Raw genomic sequence first — 27,472 nt, forward strand, 5'->3', positions numbered from 1 at the left:
CCAACTAGCCATTAGAGTCCACTCACTGGTTCTTAGCTCAAGTGGGGGCAGCTCCAGCCATTGGGTCTCTCGTAATAGGTTCAACAGCAGGAGGAGCCCTTCTCTTTCTGAAGTTCTGTCTTTGTTCAGTAGATGCAGCAACTGCAGTCCTCCTGGATGCAGCCTTTCTTCCTAAGGTCTACAGGTTCAGTAAGTGCAGTCTTTCCTCTGTTCTTTCGTAGTCCAGCAGTATTCCGAGTCTGGACGGCAGGGGTGCAACTTTTATGCCAATTTTGAGTTTGTGGGTGGGGAGGACTAGTCGATGGGGTCACAATTTCCACAGGGCAACCTTACCCTCTCTCACCTCATTTCCTTTGGAGCTAGCACTAAACAATCACACAGTGCATCTCTCTGCCCAAATCCAAATGCAGCAAGGGGACTATGTTCTCAGTTACTCTGAGCCCGATTTCAGCTTGTCAGAAGCTTTCCACCCGACATTGATGGTTTCTCTCCGACCGACAAATTACGATGCTGATTTTGGGGGGATTCTGCTGCACTTCTGACGGGCTCAATGAACCATCGTAGAGTCCGAAGCCATCATATGCCCATAATGACAGCGAAGCCTGCCTCACCTCTGCCTTCGGGATTAGAATGGCACTTTCCCACACCCTTTCCATGTTGGCCTTTCCGACATGGAAAGGCTGTGGGAAAGTGACTTTTTCCCTCCATGGCCTCCACTATGATATATATATATATCCCTGCAGCATGACGGTGCCTGCCACATGGTTTAGGGATGTTTAAAAAATAAACATTTTACAAAGGTAGCTTGTGTTGCAGGCATTTGTGCCTGCAACACAAGCTGCCATTGTAAACTGTATGTTTTTTTGTGCGGTCAGAACCGTCGACCTATGGTCAGGCAGTTCATACCGCTATGGTGTTGGGTGGATGCAAGTCTGCTCGACATTGTAATGATGCCCTTTGTTACTAAACAGTCTATATTTCTGTCTGTCTGTCTGTCTGTCTGTCTGTCTGTCTGTCTGTCTGTCTGTCTGTCTGTCCATAGATCTACTGTTGTATATTTTGCATGCACCAAAGAGAGTGTCACACAGTTGCAGAGGTTGTGAATTTAACTTTTCTTAAATAGCTCATCTGGATTTAAAATATTTCCCTCCCTAGATGCGTCTGAACAGGAAAAAGATACAGAAGAGTGAGAAGTGTCACAATATTGCTATAAACATAAGTGGTGGGATTTGAATTCCCTTCTGCTCTTACTAACATCCCCGCTATTTGGAAACGCATGTAGAAATGTCAAGTGAGGCAGTGATTACCATGCAGTTGCCTGCAGAAGCTCACATTGACTAAAACTGTGATATGACAATCATCTCCATAGCAACAACCAATGCAGCTGTTGAGAACAATCTTCTGCCCTGTTAATTACTGGCTTCTTATTAATACATTGATGCTCAGTCATTGTTGCATTAGCTTCAATGAAAAAAATCAAGTTGCCCTTCCTATTGTCTTTCATTTGTAATACTTTTATGCTTCTTTGTGTTTTTTTCTTAGATGGCCTTAATGCTGACAGCATCAGTCAGGCCTCGGACCAGTTAAACAGCAGATGGATTGAATTCTGTCAGTTACTGAGTGAAAGAGTGACTTGGCTGGAGTACCAAAATAACATCATTGCTTTCTACTCCTTGCTACAACAATTGGAGCATGCTTCAATTACTGCAGAAAACTGGCTGAAAGGACAACCAACCCCAGCAGCTGAAGCAAATGCAGTAAAAGCACAGATTGAACGATGCAAGGTTTGTTGAAATGAAGCCGGTAGTCAATGTTTTTAATTCTTTGTTGGCATCATACATAGGTCTTATATTTGGTTAACGGTGGGGGCTCCAGTTTAAAAGTTATACAATATGTACATAGAAGCACTCATGTTTGCCTCTGCCCTTTTAGAAAACACTATAGGACTTATTTTCTTTTACAGTTGGGTGGGTGCAGGGCCATGGAAATCATTTATGGGAAGCCAGGGGTCGCAGCTGTGACACCTGGCTTGCCCCTTGCATCCTCTGGCACTGCCCTTGCGACCCCTGGCCTCAAAAGTGGCAAAGTCAGTGCTGAGAACACAGTGGCAGCTCGTCTTTATGGACGTCAGTTGCGGCCCACTTTCTTTTTCTCTCAATTCTTTTAATTAAACTAATAGTGAATAATGTTTCATTATTCACTATTTGCGTAATAAAAAGTTGAGTATAATATCCTGGAATATGACCATCGCTGTCAGCTGTGGTAAGGAAACCTAAAATGTTTTTAGATGTATGTTGTGTGCGGGCTTGTAAAGTGAGTGTATGTTTACTTGAGAGAGAAAGAGTGTCTAAGTGTGAAAGTGTGTATATTTGTAAGCATATGTGTGTTAGTGAAAATGAAGGTCAAATGGCGTGTGATGTCACTTCCACTAGCCCTGTTCATGTGCAGACGTCTCGTTGGGGGAACTGAAAGTGCATTGTTGTCAATGATGCTATAAATACAGTGGATGGCCCACATGCCGGCAGATGTTCCACTCCATCAAACTATAAGTAAGGCCCTATGTTATGTTACATCAACAAATTGACTTTGTACTATTGCTTTTACATATTTTTATTTTCTTAAATTGTTGACTTCAAATGTACCGGGGCTCCATAAAGTTAGTGTTTACTCAGCTCACCAGTCTCCTATTGAAAGAAGGCGGTCTAGAATCTTAGGGCTTTATTTTCTTGAAGTGATGTTCCATAACTGTACCTCTTTAATAAATCACATCTAATACAATGCATTGGGTTCACTGACTAAAATATCGCAATACATAAATATTGTGATGGAAATATCAATGACAAAAATATCGTCATCGTATACTTAAAATGGTAAGTAAAAGAAAAAATATAATTATCATTGCAGTAAATATTGTTTTTTAAATATATATGAAATATATTAATAAATATTACGGGACCGATTACAATGCGACACGTAAAGGCTCCGGCCGATAGTCAGAGCCTTCTGGGCTGCATCGTAATCAACCTCTCGGTTTGCCTTCTGAGAGCAGCATTACAATGCTGGCGGTCGAAACTAAACCTGCTGGTCATTCCGGCTGCCTTCCTACGGACAAAATGACCCTGTTGGCCAGTCCGAATTGGCTTGTAATCCCAAAGGGCGGGACTTTCCGCTCTTGGGATTACAATTCACAGTTACTAGCATGGTTGCCATGCCGGACTGTCCCACATGGAACCCATGTCAAAAAGCGTGTTTGGAGGCCCCCAGCAGGGACTCCTTGGATGCGCAGCCTCCGGTTGGGTTCCCGACTGTTGATCCCTGCACCCCGTCATGAACTGCACCTCCCATTTCCCTATTGGAGCATGTATTACGGCTGGTTTATGGCCTAACAGTGTTCGGTCACATCCTAATTAGGCAGTCTGGACGGCCGACCAGAGGTCGTCAGCCCCAGGACCGAGATGGTGTCAGGCGGACTTCATAATAAGCCCCAAAATATATTAAATAAAATTAATTTAAAAAAAACAATAGATTTAATATATTTTAACACATATAACAAATGAACTTAATTTAAAAAACCGAAACACACATGTACAATAAATAATATATCTTTACATATATCTACTAAAAAAGCAATTTTTAAACTTATAATTTTGACTTATATTATAATTTCAAAATTAAATATTATATTATAACAAATATATATATATATATATACTACATTAAAATCTTTAAAAAATAAACCATTCTAATCAAGTTAAAAAATGAAACAACTTAAAATTTAGTATAAAATATTCAACAAATAAAAAACATCAATAATTAAAAATATTATCATTTTAAATAAACACGAACATAAAAGTCTAAATTATAACAATATACAAAATATATGAAATATAACATTTAATATGTATGCTATTCTCACAATGTATTCAAAACAACACAAACTATTATAACACATATATAAAAATAAATAAACTTAATCAAATTTACAAATCTTTCTCCAGTAAATGCAATAGTAGTAAAAATATTTAATTGCAGATAGGTTTTATTTACTATAACCATGCCAAACACTACAACAATATGTAAACTGTTGCAATACAGAGGGGTAACATTTACCACTCCAAATTCAATGAGAACAGTAGGGAAAGTGTTTGATTGCACAATAGTACAATTTATTATTCCCACTGCACTCAGTACACCAGTAGGGAAACTGTTGGATTCAAAAGGAGTACCATTTTCTATTCCCACTCCAATAAGTGCACAGTAGGGAAAGTGTTGGATAGCAGAGGAGTACAATGTAATATTCCCAATCCGGCCAGTGCAACAGTAGAGAAAGTGTTGGATATTGGTGGGGTAAAATTTACTATTCCCACTCCAGTCATTGCAACAATAGGGAAAGTGATGGATAGCGGAGGGGTAAAATGTACTATTCCCACTCAAATTAGTACAAAAGTGGGGAAAGTGTTGGATTGCAGAGGAGTATAATTTACTATTACCACTCCAATCAGTGCAACAATAAAATGCACAAAATATCTTGAACAAAATAAAATTACTTCAAAAACAAATTACATTTAATTTTTTTTTTATAAATATAGAAATATATTATTAAAAATGTGCAAAAATAAAACATATTGCAATGTTAAATACATAACAAAAAATACCTACAAATATTATTATAAAAAAGAATTGTTTTCATACAAATAAACTTTTACATTTAAAAACTATTTTTTAACAAAAAAATAATTATTACATTAATTTAGTTTAGTGACTTCCCACCGTATAACCGCACAACATTCTCAACATGCACCAAGAAATTAACTTTAAAACAAAAACAATATGTACACTATTAATATAAATATTTATCAACAAACCAATTATCATTTATTAAATATTAATTATTAATTAATTATAATTATTGAACTTTCTTCAATAAACCCCCACAATACACACAACACACTCATAAAATGTAACAAACATTATTTACATACTTAATATAATTATCAAATTATTAATTATAATAAGGAAAAAATAATTACTTCAAATTAATTTGCTTCCCACCCCAAAACCCCACAACCCACATATAAAATCTTAAACAAAAATGTATTAACACAATTGATAAATGTAATGATCAATTAAGCAAATATAGAGCCTGTATTTCAGCCGGTTTATGGCCGTGACACAAGCTCCCATAGAGAAAAGTGAGTATGCGACCAAACAGTGTTTGGTCGCATCGTAATCAGGCGGTTGGAATCACCGACCGGAGGTCAGTCGCTCCCCTTGGTGTCATTTTTCGTATTTCATTTTTAAATGTTTTGGGACTGCTAAACTTTGCACACTTTTCCTTAAGTTAAGCCTATCTGCTCTGTGCCATAGCTACAGTGAGTAGAGCCCATATTTATTTATTGACCTTGAATGTTCAATCTGATAAGAGTTTGGACTTACTATGTGGGACAAACTCACATTCCACCCAACAAATAACCCATTTTTGTACAGAGACACATAGATTCCCAAGATTCTAATTCTTCATTGATTTAATCACTGTATAAGAAAAACAGTGATAAGGCAAATACAAAATGTTACTATCCCAATTTTCTCATCAATAGTTCTATGAAGACGTCCAGTAGAATTCAAGACTGAGAAATGCCAGTGGATATCGCGTTAAAATTTCCTTTAACATTTTATGTTGATCCTTGCACTCTCCAGTGGCCCTCTCAGCAAAAATCTTAAGCACACTTTTCTTAAGGGAGATCGATTGATGCTTTAAGGAGATGTTTGGTGTGCCTTTGTGTAGACTTCTTTGCAGATGTGTAGTAGGAGTTTAGCAGTTCCATGTGTAAACACATTTGATCACTCCCACCCCTACAATGGTAAGAAAATCATTTTTTACACGTGGATATATATTCAGAGCAAAATCACGACTGATATTTTGTACTCCGATAGAGTCTACTCCCACACAGAAGTTTGGAAAGAAAGCTTTTCCAGTAGCTTTGAAAGGACTAAATGAAGGAGGATGTCATGTAAGCGAGCCCCTCACAAGGGTGAAACGTAGTGGGCAATTAAGAATGGGCTGAGATTATTTCATTTTTTTACCGATGCCAAGCATAAACAAATGATACAGAACAAAATGTTTCATTTATTATAAGTAAATTCGAATATGCAACATGATAATTTTGATTTTGAGTTGGACATCTAGCTTTAAAGAAACATGCTTTAACTTGATCTACGGCCATTATTGAAATTGATTTGTTGTCGAATACATTTTAAATCAGGTATTTGTTTTGCAAATGCAAACGTGGTGTTATAATATAAAAAAATGATTTATTTCTATCTGAAGTAATTTCAGTTATCAGTATGAAATGGCCATAAGCATACTTTTAGATTGTAACCTGTATTTCATTGGCTACTTATGCATATATAAATGGCATTCAAATTGAAGAATGAAAATGTATGCAAATTCAGAGTATAAGAACTATCTTCCGCTCCCAAACCCTCTTAGAGGTATGATTTAAGCAGATCTCTAGGTTGCAAATCTAATTGTTCACTGGTTTTCAGACGTTAATGACCCTAAGATTTGTAGCTCGATTTGCATTTCTTTTGGCTCCCCTTCTGAAGTGAAGAAGAGAGTTAAAGTTAATTAGGGGAGAATTAACTGCCTCTGGGGGATGAATACTCAACCTCATCTGCAGAAACTTCTGTATCTAGCTGGGTTCTCAACTGCTGGGCACTGACAAGGCAAAGAGAGAAGTGGCAATTTGTGGACAAGAAGATTCACGCTTTTCTGCAAACATTTGGAATTTTAATTTCATAGTCACTTTCAATGTTATCATTTACAAATCTATGTTTGTAAGGGGAGAGCCATAATGCTTCTCTGTTAGGCTCAGCATTAGATGACAGTGCCAATATTCAGTCAGTCAGAAAACTTTATTTTGGCAAAAATGCCATAAAAGTGCAGACATCACATTAAGAAAAAAACAAAAAAATCTACATATGTAGTCAATAATCTTAAAACCTCTCATAAAACAATAATTTAAGACGATATGTATTCATAAAAAGTACATGATGTGTGACACAGAAATAAAATAAAAAGGGACATAGCTTGCAATGAAAAAAAAGAAGAAAAATCATTACAGTGCTAGATGTTTTCTTATTACCCACATTGAGAATAGGTATTTAGCAGTTACTGTGACGAATAAAGGAGAGGTATCATATTTCATTACTCTATGAAGGTCTCTATAGTTACTTACACCCAGGTTTTTCGCTAGTTGGATGATCCATTTTTTGCGTGGTTTTGTATAAGCCTTGCAAAAAAATAATACGTGGACCTCTGATTCTTCATACAAACTGCACCCTGGGCAGGAACGAATTATAGAACCTTGCCAGTTATTCGTCCTAAAAAATAAGGGAAGGGATCCATGCCTAAATTGAATATAAAGTTTCTTGGCAAGCAGTGATTGGATCAAATCCAGTGCGGGCTCAAAGCTATAACTTATTTTCATTTCGAGGAATGCAGAGGTCAAATTAGTACTAGACTCTGAGCGTAATATTTGAGTCAGTTTGTAATCCTCTATCGCTTTGGCCAGCTGTTTTTTTGGTAGGACAATGCAGGTCTCCTCTGGATTAAGCCAAAGATCTTCCCTTCCAATTTTGCCTAAAAGCTTTTTAATGTATGCAAGCCACGGAATGGTACCCGCCCTTGGGAGTATCATAATTGATTTTAATTCCTCCCTAAAATAATTAAGTTCTGGTGTGCTCCACAAACGGCGCCAGTACATAACCGGGCGTGAAGCAACCAGATCTACTATTGGCTGAATGCCAAGGTCCATCCTAAGAGGTTGAAGGTGAAGGGGAGTGCTCTTAGGTAATGCTAAAAGTTGCCTCATAAAATGGTTTTCTGACCTTGCTAAGAGCTGGACTGAACTGTGGCCCCAAAGTTCAGCGCCATAGGCCGCCACTCCTCTTGCCTGGACCTTATAGACCTCTACAAGCGGGCCTATTAACTTTAACGGGCTGTCCCTATACATCTTCAAGATTCCCCCAGAAACTTGGACCAATTTCAGATTGGCCTTCGAGATCTGAGCTCCCCTGTCCATTTTATTACTTAATGTTAACCCCAGATAATCAAAAACCGAGAATCGCTCCAACGGCAAATCGTCCAACTTTGGGATAGGACAGTTTGTGGTGTCCGCATGCAGGACCATATATTTGGTCTTGTTAACATTGATGACCAGGTTCCTGTTTCTGCAGAATGTAGCAAAGCCCTCCAAGACTCTTTCCATCCCCATGGCAGTCTTGGACAGGAGCAGAGTATCATCTGCAAACATTAGTGCAGGTATTTTCCTGCCAGCTAGCCTAGGTGTATCAATGTCTGTTAGTGCTAACAACTCTTCCACGAGGCTGTTTAGGAATAGAGAGAAGAGGGTCGGTGCAAGGACAATATTCATAAAAGGCCATTTCATGACTCTCCAGTAGACAGCCTTAGAATAAGTGATAAAGTCACAATACTTGTCCGTAGTCTGAACCTGTAGTTGGGCAATTCTTTTAGAGGTGGAGTGAGACACCTGTAGCCACATCGAGTTAAAGATTTTGGGCTTATTTTAGTGTTTGGCTGAGCCTGGAGCCCAAGGAAGATGGAAGTGCACCTTCGAGGTAGGCCAGGGCTATCCCAGCACGAGTCATATATGGAGTTAGTCATGGACCAGTGAGGGGCAGGGGCGTAACACAGGCCCCCGCATTCCCCGCGGTGCTGGGGGGCCCTGAGCTGCAGGAGGCCCCCTCGGCACCGTACTTCTGCCTGTGCGCTCCGGAATAAATCCGGAGGGGGGCCCCTCCATGTATATTGCAGGGGGGCCCCTTGAACTTTCATTACACCACTGGTGAGGGGCCAAGAGGACGCTTGACAGGGGAGATCAACTAAGGTTAGGGCTTTACCGGTGCTGAGCACCAGCAGGTTTTTAAAGAGGGCCTCAAAACGGGTCTCTATCGGACTCTGTTTTGTGCCACGGAACAGGCGGCCCTTTTTTTCCGGACTGCAGTGACAGCAGGCACATCGATGTGCGCTGCTCACACTGCTCACTTCTCACTAGTACAGAAGTTACGGCATGGCGTCTTGCCAGGTGAGCGTTGTAGGGGAAGGGAAATCCTTTAAGAAGAGTAATTTTCTCTCTGGATTTCCCTTCTCTTTTTGAAACTCAGGAGCAGCAACATTGTCGTTGTGTCACCAGGGCTTTCACTGGAAGCTTTTTCAATATTATATACAAGCCATTGTTGCTGCTTATTTGTCTTATGCAACTAACAACCATTGACAAAGCCAATATTTCTGACTTGTTGTCGGTATGATGTTACTTGTTGTATCCTATATTTGGATGCAGTGACAGAAACAGCAAACTGCAAGTCGGGCGGCACACAATGCTAAGCACAGATTTTTAGCTTGCGTGTTTTTATACCAAGCCCTTAGTTACATAGGCCACGCCCATTTTGGAGACCCCCCCACAGTTTTTTCATCCCACTTAAAGCCCTGACTAAGGTGCTGCTGTACACAGTGTGTAGTGCAGTTTGAATGGAGCTGGAGGGCTGCGACAGGTGACAGGATTACGGCTCTCCAGGTTACGGAGGGCCTCAGGCTCTAAACCTATTGGAAGGAGGGAGACTTATCGTTCAACTGAGCATCTACAGGAATTCGTTATGGTTGGTGGCGATCCGAACTCATTGGGTACACAGCATCCAGAGTCAGGCCAACTCTGCTAAAAGCATCGAATGAGTGAAAATAGAAAGAGGACAGATCGACCAGGGAGACCAACCAGAAAAAGCAAGCAAGACATTTTATTCCATATTCTCCGAGATATGATGCAGCTGCTTGTAGACAGAATCCTGTGTTAAAAAACACTTATCTAAAACGCTATAGGAATGGACAGTTGAAGTGTTATCCGTACATTTCACAATAATATAACTAAAAATAGAGGTAGTTGGTTCCGTTTGTGCCCGAGTAGGAAGTAAAACACGTTTTTCAGGAATGTGACCAGAGTAATGCTATATTTCCCTCATGCAAAGGTTCACAGAGGAGGATATTGGAAATTAGTACAACACCAACTTTTAGACAAATCAGATCACCAGCCTCTGTGCTGACAGACCAATGGTGTGTTGATCATCCATCTGAAAGAGATCACTCTTTCACATCCTGTGTGCACGAGGTACACATTCACATACAACTTTACCTATTAACATGTGAATTATTGGCCAGGGTCACACAGACTTCAGCATGTTAGAACATGACACAATTCATATCCAGATTGACTTTGTGCTGCAAAAACACTCTATGGGTTACTGGAAGCCGGATATGTCGCACTATAAGTGGTATTCAGATTGAGAACTTCTGAAGGCTTCCTAGCAAGCCTGCCTGAGGGAAACAAAGGTACAGAACCTTCCCCACAATCCCTATGGCCGGCATGGAAAGCCTGCTTGAGATGTGAAACAATGAGGGGCTATTCTCTGGCAAAGTGTAGGTTCCACATCCAGCAGGCTCTACATCAAAGGAGTAGAACTGACCTAATGAAGAAATATAATGCAGATAACTTGTGAAACCTATTAAGGTGCCTACTTAATGCAAAATGCCTGCTTAACTCAATTATAATATTAATGAGCCATGGATGTCCCCTATTACTCCTGGTATTTATTATAGCGCTTAAAGCTCTTGCACCAGCGACACAACACTGTAAAGAAATCAAATTATCTTCTGACGGTCTTGTCTGACCCCAAGCTCAGTCACAGCCCTCAAATGTTGTCTCAGACTGCTCCACCCTTTTGAATTACCATATTAAATGCAAGGTGCTACCAATGAAATGAGTAAAAACCATGGAGGTGCTAGGGCATGTTTAGGGCCTGATTCACAAAAGTAATTTACACTTTGAGTAATTTGCACTTTTGAGTAAGTTTACTAACATTTAGCTACTCACAAAATCCAAGGGTAAATTTACTCCGAAAGTGTAACTCGCATGTCTCCGTCAAATTGAAGTGCCTGTGACCTATACTTGTTTGAGTAATTCACACTTCTGGGAATGGTTACTACTTTTTGGCTATTCTCAAATCCAAAAGGAAATTTACCCCAAGAGTGAAACTTGCACTCAGATTTTGTGAATAGCCAAAAAGTAGTATACTTATTCAAATGAGTAAATGAATGAAATGTGTATTTGTCACAGGCCCTTCAGGTCAATGGAGATGTAAAATACATTTTTGAGGAAATTCACACTCGGATTTTGTGAACAGCCAAAAATAGTAACCTTACTCAGAAGTGTAAATTACTCTAAAGTGTAATTTACCTTGTGGATCAGATGCGAAGAGACTAACCTGAAATATCTAGAGATCTATCTAAATAGGGCACTCCGGAATATAATGCAGGGTAACTCAAACATGTTAATTGCCAAGGTCCACAGTGATGTAAGCAGATGGTCTCTTTTAAATTTCTCTAGGACGAGGACCCTCACCTATCCTGAGGTGGCATGCTTCTTCATAGGTTTCCTCTTCACACCACAACATGAAGTTGTGGTGTGGGCTACAACTCCTAAAATTGGAGGAGCTTTTGAATGTTTTGTCCTACCATATGCAAGTGAATGGTGTGGGTGAGTTGTGCAGAGTTTAGAAGTGTGAATCATGGTGAAAAAACTATTGCCTGGTCAGACCCTGAAACTTCATTCGTGTCTACCAAGAACAGTATCAAAAACAACGGAGTGAGGCAGGGAGGAAGCTTATTCCTGACTATATTTTATGGGTCAATATGTTTCTGCCCTAAAACAACCCTACAACAAGGGGTAGGGGCATTCATCAGGACCGAAATTGAACCACTCTGCTGTAATACTGTAATAGTGCAAAAGAGACCCGGGCCGTCTTAATGTATAGGTGGTTGTGAAAAATTATATTGGGAGGTGAAACCAGGGAAGATGTAGGGATACATAGATTGCCAGTTATATTGAAGCAGTTCAAATGATTCTCTACAGTAACCTTACAATTTAGACATGTTATGTAAAATAATTATGGTTGCGATGTATGTTATTATTACAATAAAAAATGGTTAAAATGGCTAAAACAAATGTGACAGACATCCCTTCTGCCTTATTACAAGTGTCACAGCACTTGGAATGAAGGGACTGGATATCTGTCCCATTTTTGTTAGAGTAACAGTCTGTAAAACTCAAAAATCAGGTCCTTAGTGGCCCTTTATTGTTACTTTATCCTACACATCGATCAGGGCCTGTAATATACATTGTGCCCCGGGGGCGCAACGGCTGTGTGCGACCGCTTTCAGCTCTGCCAGTACACAATGGCAATACAGAAAGGGCCGCAGACTTCTTGTGCCTCCACTTCTGTAATACAGATAGCGCTAGTGCATATGTTGCACCCGCGCTATTATGAGAGGGCATTCCCTCATTTGCATGGGAGAGTGGCCCTGAGCAAATGAAGGAATCACTTTGCCTCTGCACCTGCGCTGTATTACCAACATGGGCACAGAGGTGTGAGCCACACAATGTGGGGGTAGAAACACGGTCCCATGGACCCCTCAGACGTCCCCTAGCAGACAGGTGCAGTGAGTGATCTCTAATTGCCCTAAAAAGGGCAGGTGGTCTGCCACCCGCACAGTGAAACAGGTAGCAGCTTTTAAGCAGCTGCTCAGTATTTTACTTGAATACGTGGGGGCAGCGCGAGTTCACAGCTGCTCAGGGAGTAAAGCATTCATTCTAATATGGCACACTTTCTTGTTTGCACCTGGCGCACCTTTTGAAAGGTGGGCCATGGTCAAACAAAGAAAGTGTGCCCTTTCCGTAATACAGCCACAGGTGATCATGCTGTGATGCCAAAAGGAGACAGAGGCAATGTGCACTAGTTCAGACATCCATATAAATCAAATGAGCCATACATTTCAGTAAGCATGAGTTATCCCTGTTGAAATTTGCAAGCAGAAGCATTTCCTCAAACTGGCTAAAATGTGACACCACGGTCTTCACCAGTAAGCTTTCTCTGATGAGTAGATAATTTGGAAGTGTGTGCATGAAGGGCCAGATGTACAACAATTGTGTGTCATGGTGGTGCCACTTTTTTGTTGCAGTCACAGCAAAAGTGTTAGTTGAGATTTACAAAGCGACACAAATCATGTCTTTGCTTGAGATTCTCATCAATAGGTGACACAAGGTAGGGCATAGCACTGCCTTGTGTTACTTTGTATCAAGGATGTGTTCCACGGTTGGAGTGTCCTAATTCCCATGCATCCACCCATGGTTGTTGCCACATTTCAAAGTTTACTAAACCTAGTTAACCTGGGAATGCGTCAAAATGCTCCACCTTTCCCAGTGAGGTTTAATGAGGAGAAATATCATTATTTCTCCTCTTTATTTCCTCTTTCCACATGTGCTGTAGAAAAACACATAGAAAGAGGAAAATGCCACTAAGGATTGTTTTTGTGAAGGAAGGTGTCCCTTCCTGCACAAAAACAATCCTGTCTGTAATGCAGGCACCTTTGCACTATGGTGTAAGCGTGCCTGGGTTGGTGCTAGGCAGCACACAGTGCACTGGTGCAAGCAGAGTGAAGCATTTCTACTCTATCCCTTTCATGCACTACAGCACAGTAACTGTGCTTGCTGCTGCCTTCAGTGAAATATTAGTAAATGTGCTCTTTAGTGTATTTGTTTGAACTGGGCATGATCACTGAACGTGAACTCTTTTAATATGCCCTACAATTTGTCATCTTAAGCTGGTTTTCCGGATGTCACGGCCCAGCCAGTGAGTGTGCTTTAGGCAGGTTTTAGTTTTACTGTGACTGTTTTCATTGCAGCTATGAATAATCAGGCGATTTTGCTCCTTCAAACAGATTCATTCTCCAGAAAGCATGTTTAGATTCAGTTCAGTTCCACTTGGAATGTAGGAATTGTTTTCTTTTTTTAAAAAAAATCTGCGTGTTTTTATTAAGTATTTTTCCAAAGCAATTAACAAAAATGCAGTACAAGGTCTGGTTAATACCGAAGCAAATTATGGTAATGGAACATGCTGGGGCATGCAAGATTCACATTGTCACTGCATGAAGAGCGTAAGGAAGGGAAATAAAGGAGAAGAAAACAAATAACAATAATAAGAGAGTCATCATCAAGTAAGAATATGTGTATTCCTAGGGGGTGGTCCACTTGAGAACAGAAAATGGGAAAGAAGATTCCACGAGTACATATACACATAGGTCACATTACATTCACGGGGATTTGATTTTCTCTAGGAACAAATCTAAGCTATTCCTCTGAATGTATCATTATGTAAGACGTTATCAGCACTCCTAACATAACAAACCCATGACTAGCAGGTGTGATGTGAAATATTATTATAGTTTTTACATCCCAAGAGAATACTTTTGATGCATATTGCGAGTAGTAGGTCTAATAATGAAAGTCCCATTTGTTGAGGTCAGGTGTCCATATGCTTGTTGAGGGGCCCAGATAAATACTTATAGGTTTGAGTTTGAGATTGAAACATAATATAATGCAATTATGATGTGCTCAATATGTTTCCAGTATGGGTGAATATGTTTGCAGTACAAATTTAGGAGCAATAGGTCGCCCAACGATTCATTACAGAGCCAGCACAGGGCCGAGTCAGTTAAACATAATTTATCGCGCGTCGCATTAGTGTTTGTTTTGATATCCTCTGAGGCGGAAGCCGGAGGACTGTGCCCACAATTGATTTTAAAAATTGTATTTCTTTCGTGTGTTTGATTTTAAAAATATCACGGAGCTCACCTGCACTGAAACGCTGAGTTATTAGCGCTCTCACAGCCCTCCTAGCCCTCCCCTGACACAGCGACCCCAGCGCTGTTGCTGGGAAACGCCCACACCGCCAGCGCGGTCAGAACGCGGAAGCCACGCCCACTGCGAGGCCACGCCCCCTTGACTACAAAACGCTGAAATCAAGCGCGTCGCATTAGTGTTTGTTTTGATATCCTCGGAGGCGGAAGCCGGAGGACTGTGCCCACAATTGATTTTAAAAATTGTATTTCTTTCGTGTGTTTGATTTTAAAAATATCACGGAGCTCACCTGCACTGAAACGCTGAGTTATTAGCGCTCTCACAGCCCTCCTAGCCCTCCCCTGACACAGCGACCCCAGCGCTGTTGCTGGGAAACGCCCACACCGCCAGCGCGGTCAGAACGCGGAAGCCACGCCCACTGCGAGGCCACGCCCCCTTGACTACAAAACGCTGAAATCAAGCGCGTCGCATTAGTGTTTGTTTTGATATCCTCTGAGGCTGAAGCCGGAGGACTGTGCCCACAATTGATTTAAAAAATTGTATTTCTTTCGTGTGTTTGATTTTAAAAATATCACGGAGCTCACCGGCACTGAAACGCTGAGTTATTAGCGCTCTCACAGCCCTCCTAGCCCTCCCCTGACACGGCGACCCCAGCGCTGTTGCTGGGAAACGCCCACACCGCCAGCGCGGTCAGAACGCGAAAGCCACGCCCACTGCGAGGCCACGCCCCCTTGACTACAAAACGCTGAAATCAAGCGCGTCGCATTAGTGTTTGTTTTGATATCCTCTGAGGCGGAAGCCGGAGGACTGTGCCCACAATTGATTTTAAAAATTGTATTTCTTTCGTGTGTTTGATTTTAAAAATATCACGGAGCTCACCTGCACTGAAACGCTGAGTTATTAGCGCTCTCACAGCCCTCCTAGCCCTCCCCTGACACAGCGACCCCAGCGCTGTTGCTGGGAAACGCCCACACCGCCAGCGCGGTCAGAACGCGGAAGCCACGCCCACTGCGAGGCCACGCCCTTATCCCCAATTACAAATGTGCCGGTCATACCAGCGCAGCGGACGAGCGCAGCGGGAGCGCCGTTCGCGCGCCGAAGGCGCGCCTAAGGCAAGCCCGTCTGCGCCCGTCCGCGCACGACCGGGCCTAGGGCCACAATCCCTGCCGGATACAGCTGCCCCTAAGGTAAGCTACTCACGTCGGGAGCTACTAAGCCTCAGACCCCCCACCTCCCCTTGTGAATACATTCATGACCTAAATGGACCTTTCATCCGCTGTTCCCTCTGCAAGCCAGTCCAGCTCAAACTACCTATAAAACCTCACAAGCCCGCTGCCCTGAAACTGGCATCGTTAAACTGCCGATCGCTCCCTAAACACGCGACGCAGATTAACCACCTTATAGAAGACCAGGAGATTGACATCCTCTTCCTCACGGAAACCTGGCTCGCCCCACATTTGGAGTCAGACATGGTGCTAGCTACCCCACCGGGCTTCCTCATTCAGTCCCTACCCCGCCCCTTAGGCCGAGGTGGTGGTGTTGCCATCATTCACCGGGACTACCTTCACTGCAAATCCGGTGATGCGCAGATCCCTGACTCTGAAAGCCTGCAATTTACAATCAAGCTAGACCCGACCAACTCACTGACAGGAGTCCTTGTTTACCGCCCTCCCGGGCATCCAGGCCCTTTCGCTAGCTCTCTCCTGGACACTGTAGCGACCCAGGCCCACTCCATATAAAATTTCCTGATCGTAGGGGATCTAAACATCCATCTTGATGACCCCACCGACCCGGCAGCAGTTGACCTGATCTCCGATCTGGCAGCACTTGACATCCACCTCCTTAATTCTGGAGCCACTCATACTAAGGGTCACCTGCTGGACCCGGTGTTCACTAGCACCCCTTCGATGCAAGTGAAGGAGGCCTCTCCCTTACCCTGGACAGACCATTTCTTAGTCTCCTTCCTACTACCAGGATCTTTCAGGAAACCTCAAAAACCGCCTACTTACATCAGGGACAGGACCTGGTCCAGACTTTCCACCGAAGAATGGGCCAGGAATCTTAAAAACACCATCCCTGCACACGCAGAAGACCCGGCTGTCGCCGACAGTAATTTCAGAGAGTGGATCACCACCTCCCTGGACTCCGTACTCCCACTAAGAACCAGGGAGGACAAAAACGGAAAACCCGGGTCCGCCCCGTGGTATACCTCGGACCTCCGACGACTCCGTAAAAACTGTAAAAGAGCCGAACGGCTTTGGAGGAAAGACTGGCAGCACACCAGCAAGGAAGCATACCATAATACAGTCAGACTCTACAAAGATGCCATCAGGCACGCCAAAGCTTCCCATTATGACTCGCGGATAACAGAATCCTCCAATTCGGCCAGGGAATCCTTCCTAATTGTAAAGGAGCTGCTTAAAGTACCTAACTCTCCTTCCTCCAGTTCCCCCCCTGTGGACCGAAGTAATGATCTAGCCACCTATTTCGACGACAAAATCGCCCGTATTCTAGCTTCCCTCCCCTCTCCTGGTCCCGCCAGCCATTTGGACAATCCTCCACCTCCCAGCCAGACCGAAAGTAATCCCCGCCCTCAACTTGCGACATTCAGGCCAGTAACATGCGTAGAGGTAGAACGAACCATGACCAAAATGAGAAGCGGATCACCTCTGGATCCGGCTCCCATTAGATTCCTCAAAACCGTGGCCCCTGTCATCGTCCCCACGGTCATGGAGCTCATTAACAGCTCACTTGCCCAGGGATCTGTTCCTGCCAGCTGGAAGAGCGTGGTGGTAAAAGCACTCCTTAAAAAACCCCAGCTCGATCCAGCAGATATGGCAAACTACCGACCAATATCACTCCTCCCGGCAATCAGCAAGGTAGCTGAGAAACTGGTCAACGGACAATTGTCCCAGTTCTTTGAAACAAACAACGTCCTACGGGAATCCCAAACTGGATTTCGCCCGGGTCATGGCACAGATACTGCCCTCCTCGCCGTCATCGAGGAGGCAAGGCGCATACTGGATTCAGGAGGGTCAGTGGCAGTGATCCTCCTGGATCTCAGCGCAGCCTTCGACACAGTCAACCATCGTGTCCTTCTCCATCGACTCGCGGCAGCAGGGATCACCGGGACGGCACTCAGCTGGATAGAATCCTTCCTCACCGGACGCACGTTCCAGGTATGGGACGGCAATTACCACTCATCCACCCTCCCCCTCACAAGCGGGGTCCCTCAGGGATCTTCCCTGAGCCCGACGCTTTTTAATGCATATATGGCCCCTCTTGAAGACGTGGTGACACCATTTGACATAAAAATGGTAAGCTACGCTGATGACACTCAACTGGTCGTCTCCTTATCCCAACTAGTCGACCACCCAGAGATCCTGGCTAACTGTCTCACACAAATCCACAGCTGGATGAGTGATTCATTATTAAAACTAAATGGGTCTAAGACTGAAGTGATGCTCCTGGGAAAACAATGGGCGACCATTCCCCCAACAGTCTGGCCTGACGTGTTCGGAGAAATCCCCTCCCCGAAGCGTGAAATCAAGACCCTTGGAGTATGGCTCGAACCTGAGCTCACCATGAAGACGCAAGTGGCCAAAACTGCGGGCACCTGTTTTGGGCTCATGCGCACTACCCGTAAGATTCTCCCCTTACTACCACCTGCTTCCAGGAAACTCCTTATCCAGGGACTAGTATTGTCCCGTCTGGATTATAGCAATATGGTCTACCTGGGAGCCCCAGAGGCCACCCTGACGAGACTGCAGCGGACACAGAACGCTGCGGCACGTCTGCTCATGAACCTTCCCTCGAGAGTGTCAGCAAAACCAGCCCTCAAGGCCCTGCACTGGCTCCCTGTGCGCCAAAGGGTGGAATTCAAAGCCATGTGCACGACACACAAACTGATCAATGGATCTGGCCCTGCGATCCTCAGCAGCTTGGTCAGCCCCTACAAAGCATCCAGATCCCTCCGTTCGGAGAATGAGCACTTAGCCAACATCCCCAAATTCAAAAGGACACGCACAGGAGGACGACGATTCTCGGTTCAAGCGGCCACGGGATGGAACTCCCTCCCACGCACCCTCAGACTGGAATCCAGTTACCTGGTTTTTCGCAAAAAACTGAAAACGCACCTATTCCCGAAATAAATGTCCCTCCTCCCTTCCCTTCCCTCAATGGATAACAACCTTCTTACAGCGCGGGGATGCCCTTGGGTCACCAGGCGCTATACAAATCGCTAAATAAAAATAAATAAAAATTTAGTTCCCCCTGGGAGTCCAGAAGGTCCTGCACTGAGAGATTAAAGAAGAATATTTACAGCCAGTGATATTGTCCCATAGTTGGCTCCAAAAGAATTGTTATTATCATTGCATTATTTTGACCATTTATCATTGCATGATTTTGACCATTTACCGTGAATATGATAATTGACTGTGTTTGCGAATTTAATTAAGAGCTTGTATATTGTAGAGGCAATATGACATTTGCTGGTGAGGGATTCTATACGTTTTATGCAGTCTGATGCATGTATAGTTCCAAGTTCCCAATTTGCAACTTTCATTTTCAGAAAGTTACAAAACTCCTTAAATTTCCCTGATAGCATGGTGAAAGAAGGAGGCAATTTAGAGGAACCTAGATCTTTGAGTATTAAAACGCCTGATTTAGCCCATCATTTCCAGAAATCATGATTGGGGTCTGTTTAATACATGGATTGAATAAAAGAGAGGAAACATCTGATTTTTTCAGTCTATTTGCAAAACATTTGTCGAGTGGCCACACACATCCTAATATGGCAGACGGTGCCTGCTAGGCACTGCCACCATATTAGTGGCCCTGCTCTGCCCGCCAGGCAATCGGCGCGATTGCCACCGGCGGTAAAGTGGCAAACGGACTTTGCATCCACTGCGATACCCACTGCCATCCTAATATGACGGTGGGTAAATCTCAATGTGATGGCGGTGGCGATCGTTCCGCCATCGTAATGAACCCCCTAGTTTGGTAATGAATAAAATTAGGAATTCCCATTCTTGTAGTGGAACAATATCATCCTGGAGATTGTGGCTGTAGTCGAGTATTTTTTTTCATTTAATAGGATGATTGAGGCCTTTCGTGTTTAATGATTACATTTTAAGTGTGGTGTTAGCCATCAGCAAAAAGTGGGAGAAACTTAATGGACCTGCTCAAATGGTGACCAGATTCTGGAAGGTGTGATAGGAACCAATATAACCACAGATAGTGGGCCAGAGAAATGTGTGAGTAAATGCATAGTGTAATGATCCAATGCACAGAGATTGGTTGATAAGAGAGAATAAGATAAAGGTGTTAGGAGGAAATTAAATCAGGTAGATACAGATGTAGTGCAGTTGACCATGTAAAGTAAAAAATAATTGCAGAAAAATTCATTAAACCACCTCCCTCCAACCTCAAATAATATATGTGGAACAATGGAGGCCTCAAATATGTGTCCTATTAAATGGTTTAACATCAGTGAGATACAGCACCAAGAACCAAAAAGCTTCATATTATATATAAGAACATGCCATTTGGACCCATGAGTGGAAAATCAGGGTCTTCATATGGCAAGACCAACATCGAACCGCTTATACATCTATAAGTATTATACTATCATCAATGCAAAGATTGGTTATGGTGTATACAGATTTCGCAGACCAGTGAGTAAATTTCTGTTATCCTTGTAGCACAAGGGCAATAGTAATAAAAGGTATATATTGACATGCTGCTATTGCGAAGCAGAAATTGTGGTTACAGAAGGAGTCAAGGTGTGGCAAAAGACAAAGTATTGGTGGCATATACAAGATGGATGGACTAGACATCCTGAAAATAGACTAATAAGAAGTACAACCAGCATAAGCACAGCAACATCATCTAATGAAACATTATTATCTCATTATAGACTCAATGTAGACTCAACTAGAGTACTATGGCTATCGAGCAGAATATTAGTATCATGTAAACTAGAATGTTACCGAGCACTAATGAGACATTTTAGAGTCTGGAAGTTCTTTTATGAAAGACTCCCAAGTCTTTCATATCATCAAAGGTTTTTGAGTGTCATACATGTGTAATTCCCAATCTCTCTGGATGCACAAATGAAAAGGAGATGTTAAGTGGTCTGAGGTCATGACTGAAGTTTAGGAAGTTTTTCCTCTTAATTACAATCGTTCTTGCACAGTCCTGAGAGAGACCGATTTTGTGACCATTCCAAATCGGGGATTTAAGTTGCCTCATACGGTCAAGAATCCATTTAGTGTGTTGGTACTGAAGTGGGTGAAAGATCAGAGGCCTTAGGTTTTGTTGAGAAGATAGTTTTCTAGTGGGATCCTATGGCAATTTCAATTTCAAAAATCTTTTGTGAAGGAGAGTTCAAGTGTTTTGGTATCCACATCTCGAGGAAAGCAACACAGGATTCTGCTTCCTTTTTTAAATGTTCTGGAAGCCCAAAAATCTTGAGGTTGCCTCTTCTTTCCTGTCTTCGAGCTTCATAATTTCTTTGCCACAAAGTCAGATATTGTTCTCAGCTTTGTCTGGTTGTCTTCTATTTTAAAGATTAACACTTCTGCCTCCACTAGTTTATTAGGTACAATTTTAACATAATTTCTCAAACCTGACAGTTCTGTTTGTAGGGTTTCTGTATTTGATTTTGTGTACTTTGTGAGACCGTGGAGAGAGTTCAGTTCCTGTAGGATAAAGTACATATTGCTAGCATTGTCTGCTTTCGGTTTGATCAGAGACTCTGGAAGTGGAAGGTCCTGTTTCGTACGTCTCTGACCTGCTTCCTGGTCTTTTGTGTCATTGGTATGTTTGCTATCTTTATGGTTTACATATTGAACGAAAATATAGCCAAAGGACACATACAGTGGTTTGCCAATTTAGCAATTCTCCAAAAGTATGTTCTGCACAAGAGTGGGAGTAGCGCAGGCAGAAAGTTTGGTATAGTGTAGGCCCAGTAATGAAGCCATATTGCAAAGGAGCTGATGGTTTGTGGGCTTAATTATAGGTCATACATGATCTTCTGTTGTGCTCCATTGAGCTTCCCTTCAAAATTAACACTGAGTTCGAAAGTGCCGGTACAGTCGAAAGAGGGCTGATAGCAAGGCCACCAGGATGTGAAGTCCCGGTGAAGAATGCAGGGCCTGAGAGTGGTAGAATGCCATGGAGTGCAGCGTGGCGAAGCAGAGATAGGTATGTCAGTGCCTGCCACTCACTGCATGTCACTCACCCTGACAAGCGTGAACATTCAGGAAGAAACGTAGAAGGTTTGAAGCAGGCCCCCCGATCCTTACAATTGCATTGTAGGCAAGCTGCATGATGGTGTTTCTACCAATATTGTAGGATTCATCTCATAGGGTGCCATCTTGTTGTTCAGTGCATCTGTCTTCCCACTACAGAGTTCCGGTCTTAGGCGGCCAATTTCTTCGAGCACAAGCCATGCCCCAGTAGGTATTTTTTTCTAATTGTCAGTGGCATAGCAAGGTCTTGTCACCCCCCCATCCACATTGAAATGATTAAAATAAGGAAAAAAAATAGTTACACATATTTTTGCCATTTTGTCACCCCCCTCAGTGCAATTCTGTCACCGCCTAAGTGATGACACCCTGAGCGGCCCGCAACCCCCTTCCTATGCCACTGCTAATTGTATTGTCCTGAAGATAGAAAGATTAACCTTTGAAATAAGGAGCGAACATTCACTGTCACTTTTGTATTGTCTGTGATTTAAGGCACCTAACAACCACCTGCTTTCGTCTGATACTTTTCTCTTGTTCCAAATGTACTTACATATTTTTCTATCTACATTATATATAACTGAGATACCTGGATTAAATTCACTGCTTCATGCCAAAAAGTAGAACATTTTTATTGTGCCATATCTATACTCGAAATGAATCGTTTGTCTTTCATTATCCTAGCCTCTTCGATGTACGAAGAGGAATTTATAAAATGATTTAAAGAGTGGATATATTTTTGATCCCCCAAATTATTAGAGAAAGTTCAAAATTTGTAATTGGTTATACAGAATTATTACGTTTTTGCAGAACATATGCGATTCCTCCACAGGATAACAGGTTTCCCTGTGCAATGTTTCTCGGGCTTAAGACATATTATTTGGGCTTATGATTTAATACAAAATCTAAGAGCTGATTAACTACCATGGTCAGTTTAATAAATATAGGTATTATATACCCCTGAAATTTGGCACATTTGAAAAAGTGTGTGTTTGAAATAAAATGGTATGAGGAAGGAGATTTGGGGAGATTGGCAGATGCATAATAAATCCCTTAGATTTGTAGATTTGACCCTTTCCACTATCATGGATGCAATCAAATCATCATTACAACAAGCATAGACAGTCAGGTGGTCGTTTTTTTAGCTAGCGCGTTCCGTGTGCATATTTCACATCACAGAACACAAAGTGGCCAAAGGTTCTCTTGTTCCTCAAAGCTAAAAAATAAATCAAACTAAAAAAGTTGAAAAATGAAAAAAGAACACATAAATATCCACACATAGGTAACTATCAGTATTGAAGATTTTCTTAAGAATAGAAACGAAAAACAAAGATCTGTGCGAAAGACTACAAAACAGACAAGGTAAAAATAAATCAACAATACTTTAGTAGATAAAGTTTGACAAAATGGGGCTTTATTTAAATGTAGTATTATTGTAGAAGTAACTGATGTTTACCACCTTATAAGTTGATTAATATGACCGAGCGCTTGGCTTCTGCATCCCCTTAGACTGAATTTGCAGGTTTAATACTTGCATACAGAGAATTGCTAAATGTTATTGAGATAAAGATTATAGATGTTCAGACCAGGCCCTGCGCATATCTTTTGAAGAACATCTATATCTAAAGTCTATTTTGAGTATACATGTTTTCAGACTAAGGCCAACAGACCGTTTCATATAAAGTGAGCAAGCGCTCAGAGTGCTAAGTTAAGAGACAGCCTCTGACACAGTTTTAGAGTTGACGAGTAAATTCTCCTGAACAACAAATAGTCGTGAATCTTCATGCCAATGATGTGGTAGAAAGTAATGATGTCCCGCCACAGGTAACGTCGACTCTATCTGCTACAAAAGACGTTAGCCCTATTATCTTAACTGATGATTCCGCCTTGACTGGTATAACTAGTGGAATAGTCACACGTACTTCCACAAGGTCAGCACCTAAACCCAAATCCCCATCCCTAAAACAAATTACAGGTTCTATTGCTAAGAGGAAGAGAGGAGGGGGCTCACATAAAGGACATTTTCTGATGAAAACAAAAACGCCTAGATCAACTAAAAATGTGGATTGTGAGTTTCTGGTTTTATTAGATACTGCTCTCCCCTCGACAAATAATCCTTCATTAAGGGATTTGCCGACGGTGCCTGCAGGTTGTTCTTCGCCCAGATTTGAATTGGGATTTATGGAAAAGATGGAACAACTCATCAAGTCCTCTATGCTACCGCTGCTGGCGAGATTGAAATCTATCGATGAAAGACTGATAAAATTTGAACAGTCTATTGCAATAAATCTTGACTCCTTGAAAAAACCCGTTGGGGGGCCACCCAACCCGAGTTCAGGGGATAATAATATAATATGGGATCCCTTAACTATTACCCCCCGGGCACCCATTCCACCTGTACCCAATACATCTTCTGTTTCATTGTGTGGGAATAGGCAAGCTGGTATAAGTACCTACAATGATGCAAGGACGAGGGGGACAACAAGCGGGAGGGGGGCAGGAACAGGAACCAAGGGAATCGGGATTGGCCCAAAAATCATCAAGTACAGCAAATGAAAAAACGAATAATGTAAAAACCAAGAGTTCCTTAACACAAATTGATTTACCCCCGGATTCCTTCCCATATGTTGTTATGATGGTCGGGGTCCCCGAATTGGATAAAGGCAGTATAGAAACATATACCGAATTAAAAAATAAGGTTATTTTTTGGCTAAATAATAATAGACCCCTCCATTCCTACACTTATAGTGATATTTTGTTTGTCCATAGAGTAGGTTGCGTGGGACATAGACCAAAGCATTTAGCCGGTGACTGTATTATTATTAATTTCAGAGAAAGACGGGCAGTTGAATTTATTTGTGATGGGCACCACCGAAGGGGGGCAAGTAATATACAGACCTTTAACTTAAGGTATTTTTATCCTCCTCCTACCGCCCGTAAATCAAATTTGTATTCTTTTGTGGAACAGCGAGGGGACTCAATGATGTTGCATAATAATCAATTCAACATCCCGACCTTTTATCGCTTCGACAGTCTCTATGGGCTTGAAGGAGTGGATTGACTGAGTACAGGGAACGTTATGGTTAATGATACTTCTAACTCACAGAATACATCTGTACATAATGGCCAACTCATAGACGGACCTAGTTGTTTTTATCCTGACCCCCGTGTCGGAATCCGGACATTAGATCCAGAAGCTAGCAGGGAATTGGGGGATAATTTTTTTGCAGCTAACATCCACACTGAAAATAACATCAGATCTAGTGACGCCCTTAGATGTAATAGTCAGGTAGATAGTGCCATCAAAGAGAGTAAATGGGCGATCATGTTTTGGAACGTGGCCGGGTTAAAAACGAAGGTGTCCAATCAATTGTGGCCTGTGTTTGTAAATGGGTATGACATTTTAAGTCTACAAGAAACTTGGGCGGAAGTGGCTCACCATTTGTGTGGTTTTAAGACTATACACACATCAGCGATAGGCTCCATATTTGGAAGGGCAAAAGGGGGACTTTGTACTTATATATCTAATTATCTCAAAATTGAAAAAATAGAAACAGTTCATAATACTAGATACTATCATACGGTCAGGATACATGTAGATAAAGTCCTTTGCTTGGTTATCATACATTTGTATAATAATGTCCCTTCTGATGCAATTGAAGACATATTAAGAGCATTGAATACAGATGTTAAAAGTTTATTAGGCTGGAAAAATAAAGAAGTCATTGTTATCTGGGGAGGGGATTTTAATTGTTCATTATGTAAAAGAGGGGAGTTAGGGTCTTGGACAGTGAGATTAGCTTATCACATTTTGAGCACACTGTATGTGGGGATCTAATGAATGAAATAATGTTTTCTTGTGATATGGGCTATGCTAATAGACTCTGTCAACCAGAGACCTCTTTCTATCCCACATTCAATGGTAGAGGCACTTCTTCAATAATTGATTTTATAATGGTATCCTCTAGATATGCAACACAAGTTAGGAATTTTAATACTCTTGATATTGCTTTAAGCGATCATTTCCCTCTAAGTGTTGAAATATTAATTCATAATCATGATCATGTCAGAAATAGAACATGTAGGCAGTCTGTAAATAATATAGCCTTGAATAGACAAAATGGGTATTCCCTAAAATGTATAAAGGTGATACCAGATGAGTTCCTTTTTAGTTTAGTTAAGAAATGTGAAGCCAGTATCTATGCTTGCCTGGATGAAAACTCAACTCTGAAATTATCAACAGTTTTGCAGTTATTGCCTCTTACATCAAGGAAAGCTTGTGGATAGAAACCAACAAACATAGAGAAGACTCAGTTGGTTGGTTTGATACAGCATGCACTAAGGCTTATTCTAACCTGAAACATGCTTTAAATGCCCCTGAAAAAGACCAGATTTTAATAAGGGATTTGTGAAATAATTATAAGAAGACACTTAAGAAAAGAAGAGATGAAATGAAAAAAGAGGCCTGGAATTCCTTGTGTGAGGCTTCACTGAAAAAAGATACTGTAGCTTTTTGGAAAGTGGTTAATGCTCCTTTTCTTAATGATAAAACAAAAGCAACAATAGAGATAGCCATAACAGAGAACGAATGGGTATCACACTATACAGATTTATATAGTGTTTCGCCCGCACTAGAGCAGCTAACATTAGAGAATGCAACAGATCCCGAGCCTCCACATAGTTTTAAGAGAGTTGAGTTGGATATCACCTTGAATGAAATCAACATGGGCATTAAAACCAGCACGGGAGGTAAGGCAAGGCACCGGGCCCGGATGGGGTGCTGTTTGATCTGTTCAAAAAACAATGTGGTGTTATGGGGTCCACTCCTTACGCAATTGGCTAATGCATGCTGCTCAAGTGGACTGTTAGAATCATGGTAAGAGTCTATTACTGTACCTATATTTAAAAAGGGGGATAGAACAAATTGCCCGTGCTATCGCCCCATTTCATTATTAGACTCAACAATTAAGATCATTGGACGAGTGATTTTAAATAGATTACAATCTTGGGCGGACGAACATCAAATTATTAGTGATCTACAATATGGTTTTCGGAAGGGTCTTGGCACTATTGACCAGGGCCTCATTCTACACATTCTACTAGAAAAATATACCAGAGCCAAGGGAGGTCGCTTATTTTGAACTTTTGTTGACTTAACGTCAGCTTTTGATTGTGTTACCGATACTAAGTTATGGCTAATTATGGAAAATTTAGGGGTGGATGAAAATAAAATTTCTTTTCTTAGGGAGCTTTATTCTGGAGCAAGGGCTAAAGTCAGATTTGCAAAGAATGGGGATTGTACAAGGGCTTTTGGAATTGCAAGAGGAGTGCGGCAAAGATGTGTCCTTGCCCCATTCTTGTTTACAATTTATATTAATGATTTAGAAAGAACCTTGCTGAGGGATTGCAGGGACATGCCAAAGGTAGCTAATAGATCTGTTCCGGCACTCCTATACACGG

At 41.9% G+C, this 27,472-nt stretch overlaps 1 protein-coding gene across 14 annotated transcripts in view; it reads left to right on the forward strand.

Moving 5' to 3' along the window:
* Positions 1 to 27,472, forward strand: part of DMD (dystrophin) — a 7,596,173-nt gene that overhangs the window by 2,659,548 nt on the left and 4,909,153 nt on the right. For all 14 annotated transcript variants that reach the window (XM_085622447.1, XM_085622454.1, XM_085622449.1 and 11 more), the window contains one exon: positions 1,543 to 1,784. In XM_085622447.1, coding sequence (XP_085478573.1) covers positions 1,543 to 1,784 — 242 coding nt within the window. The remainder of the gene's footprint in view (positions 1 to 1,542; positions 1,785 to 27,472) is intronic.

Source organism: Triturus cristatus, chromosome 8, assembly GCF_964204655.1.
Source record: "Triturus cristatus chromosome 8, aTriCri1.1, whole genome shotgun sequence".
NCBI lineage: Eukaryota > Metazoa > Chordata > Amphibia > Caudata > Salamandridae > Triturus > Triturus cristatus.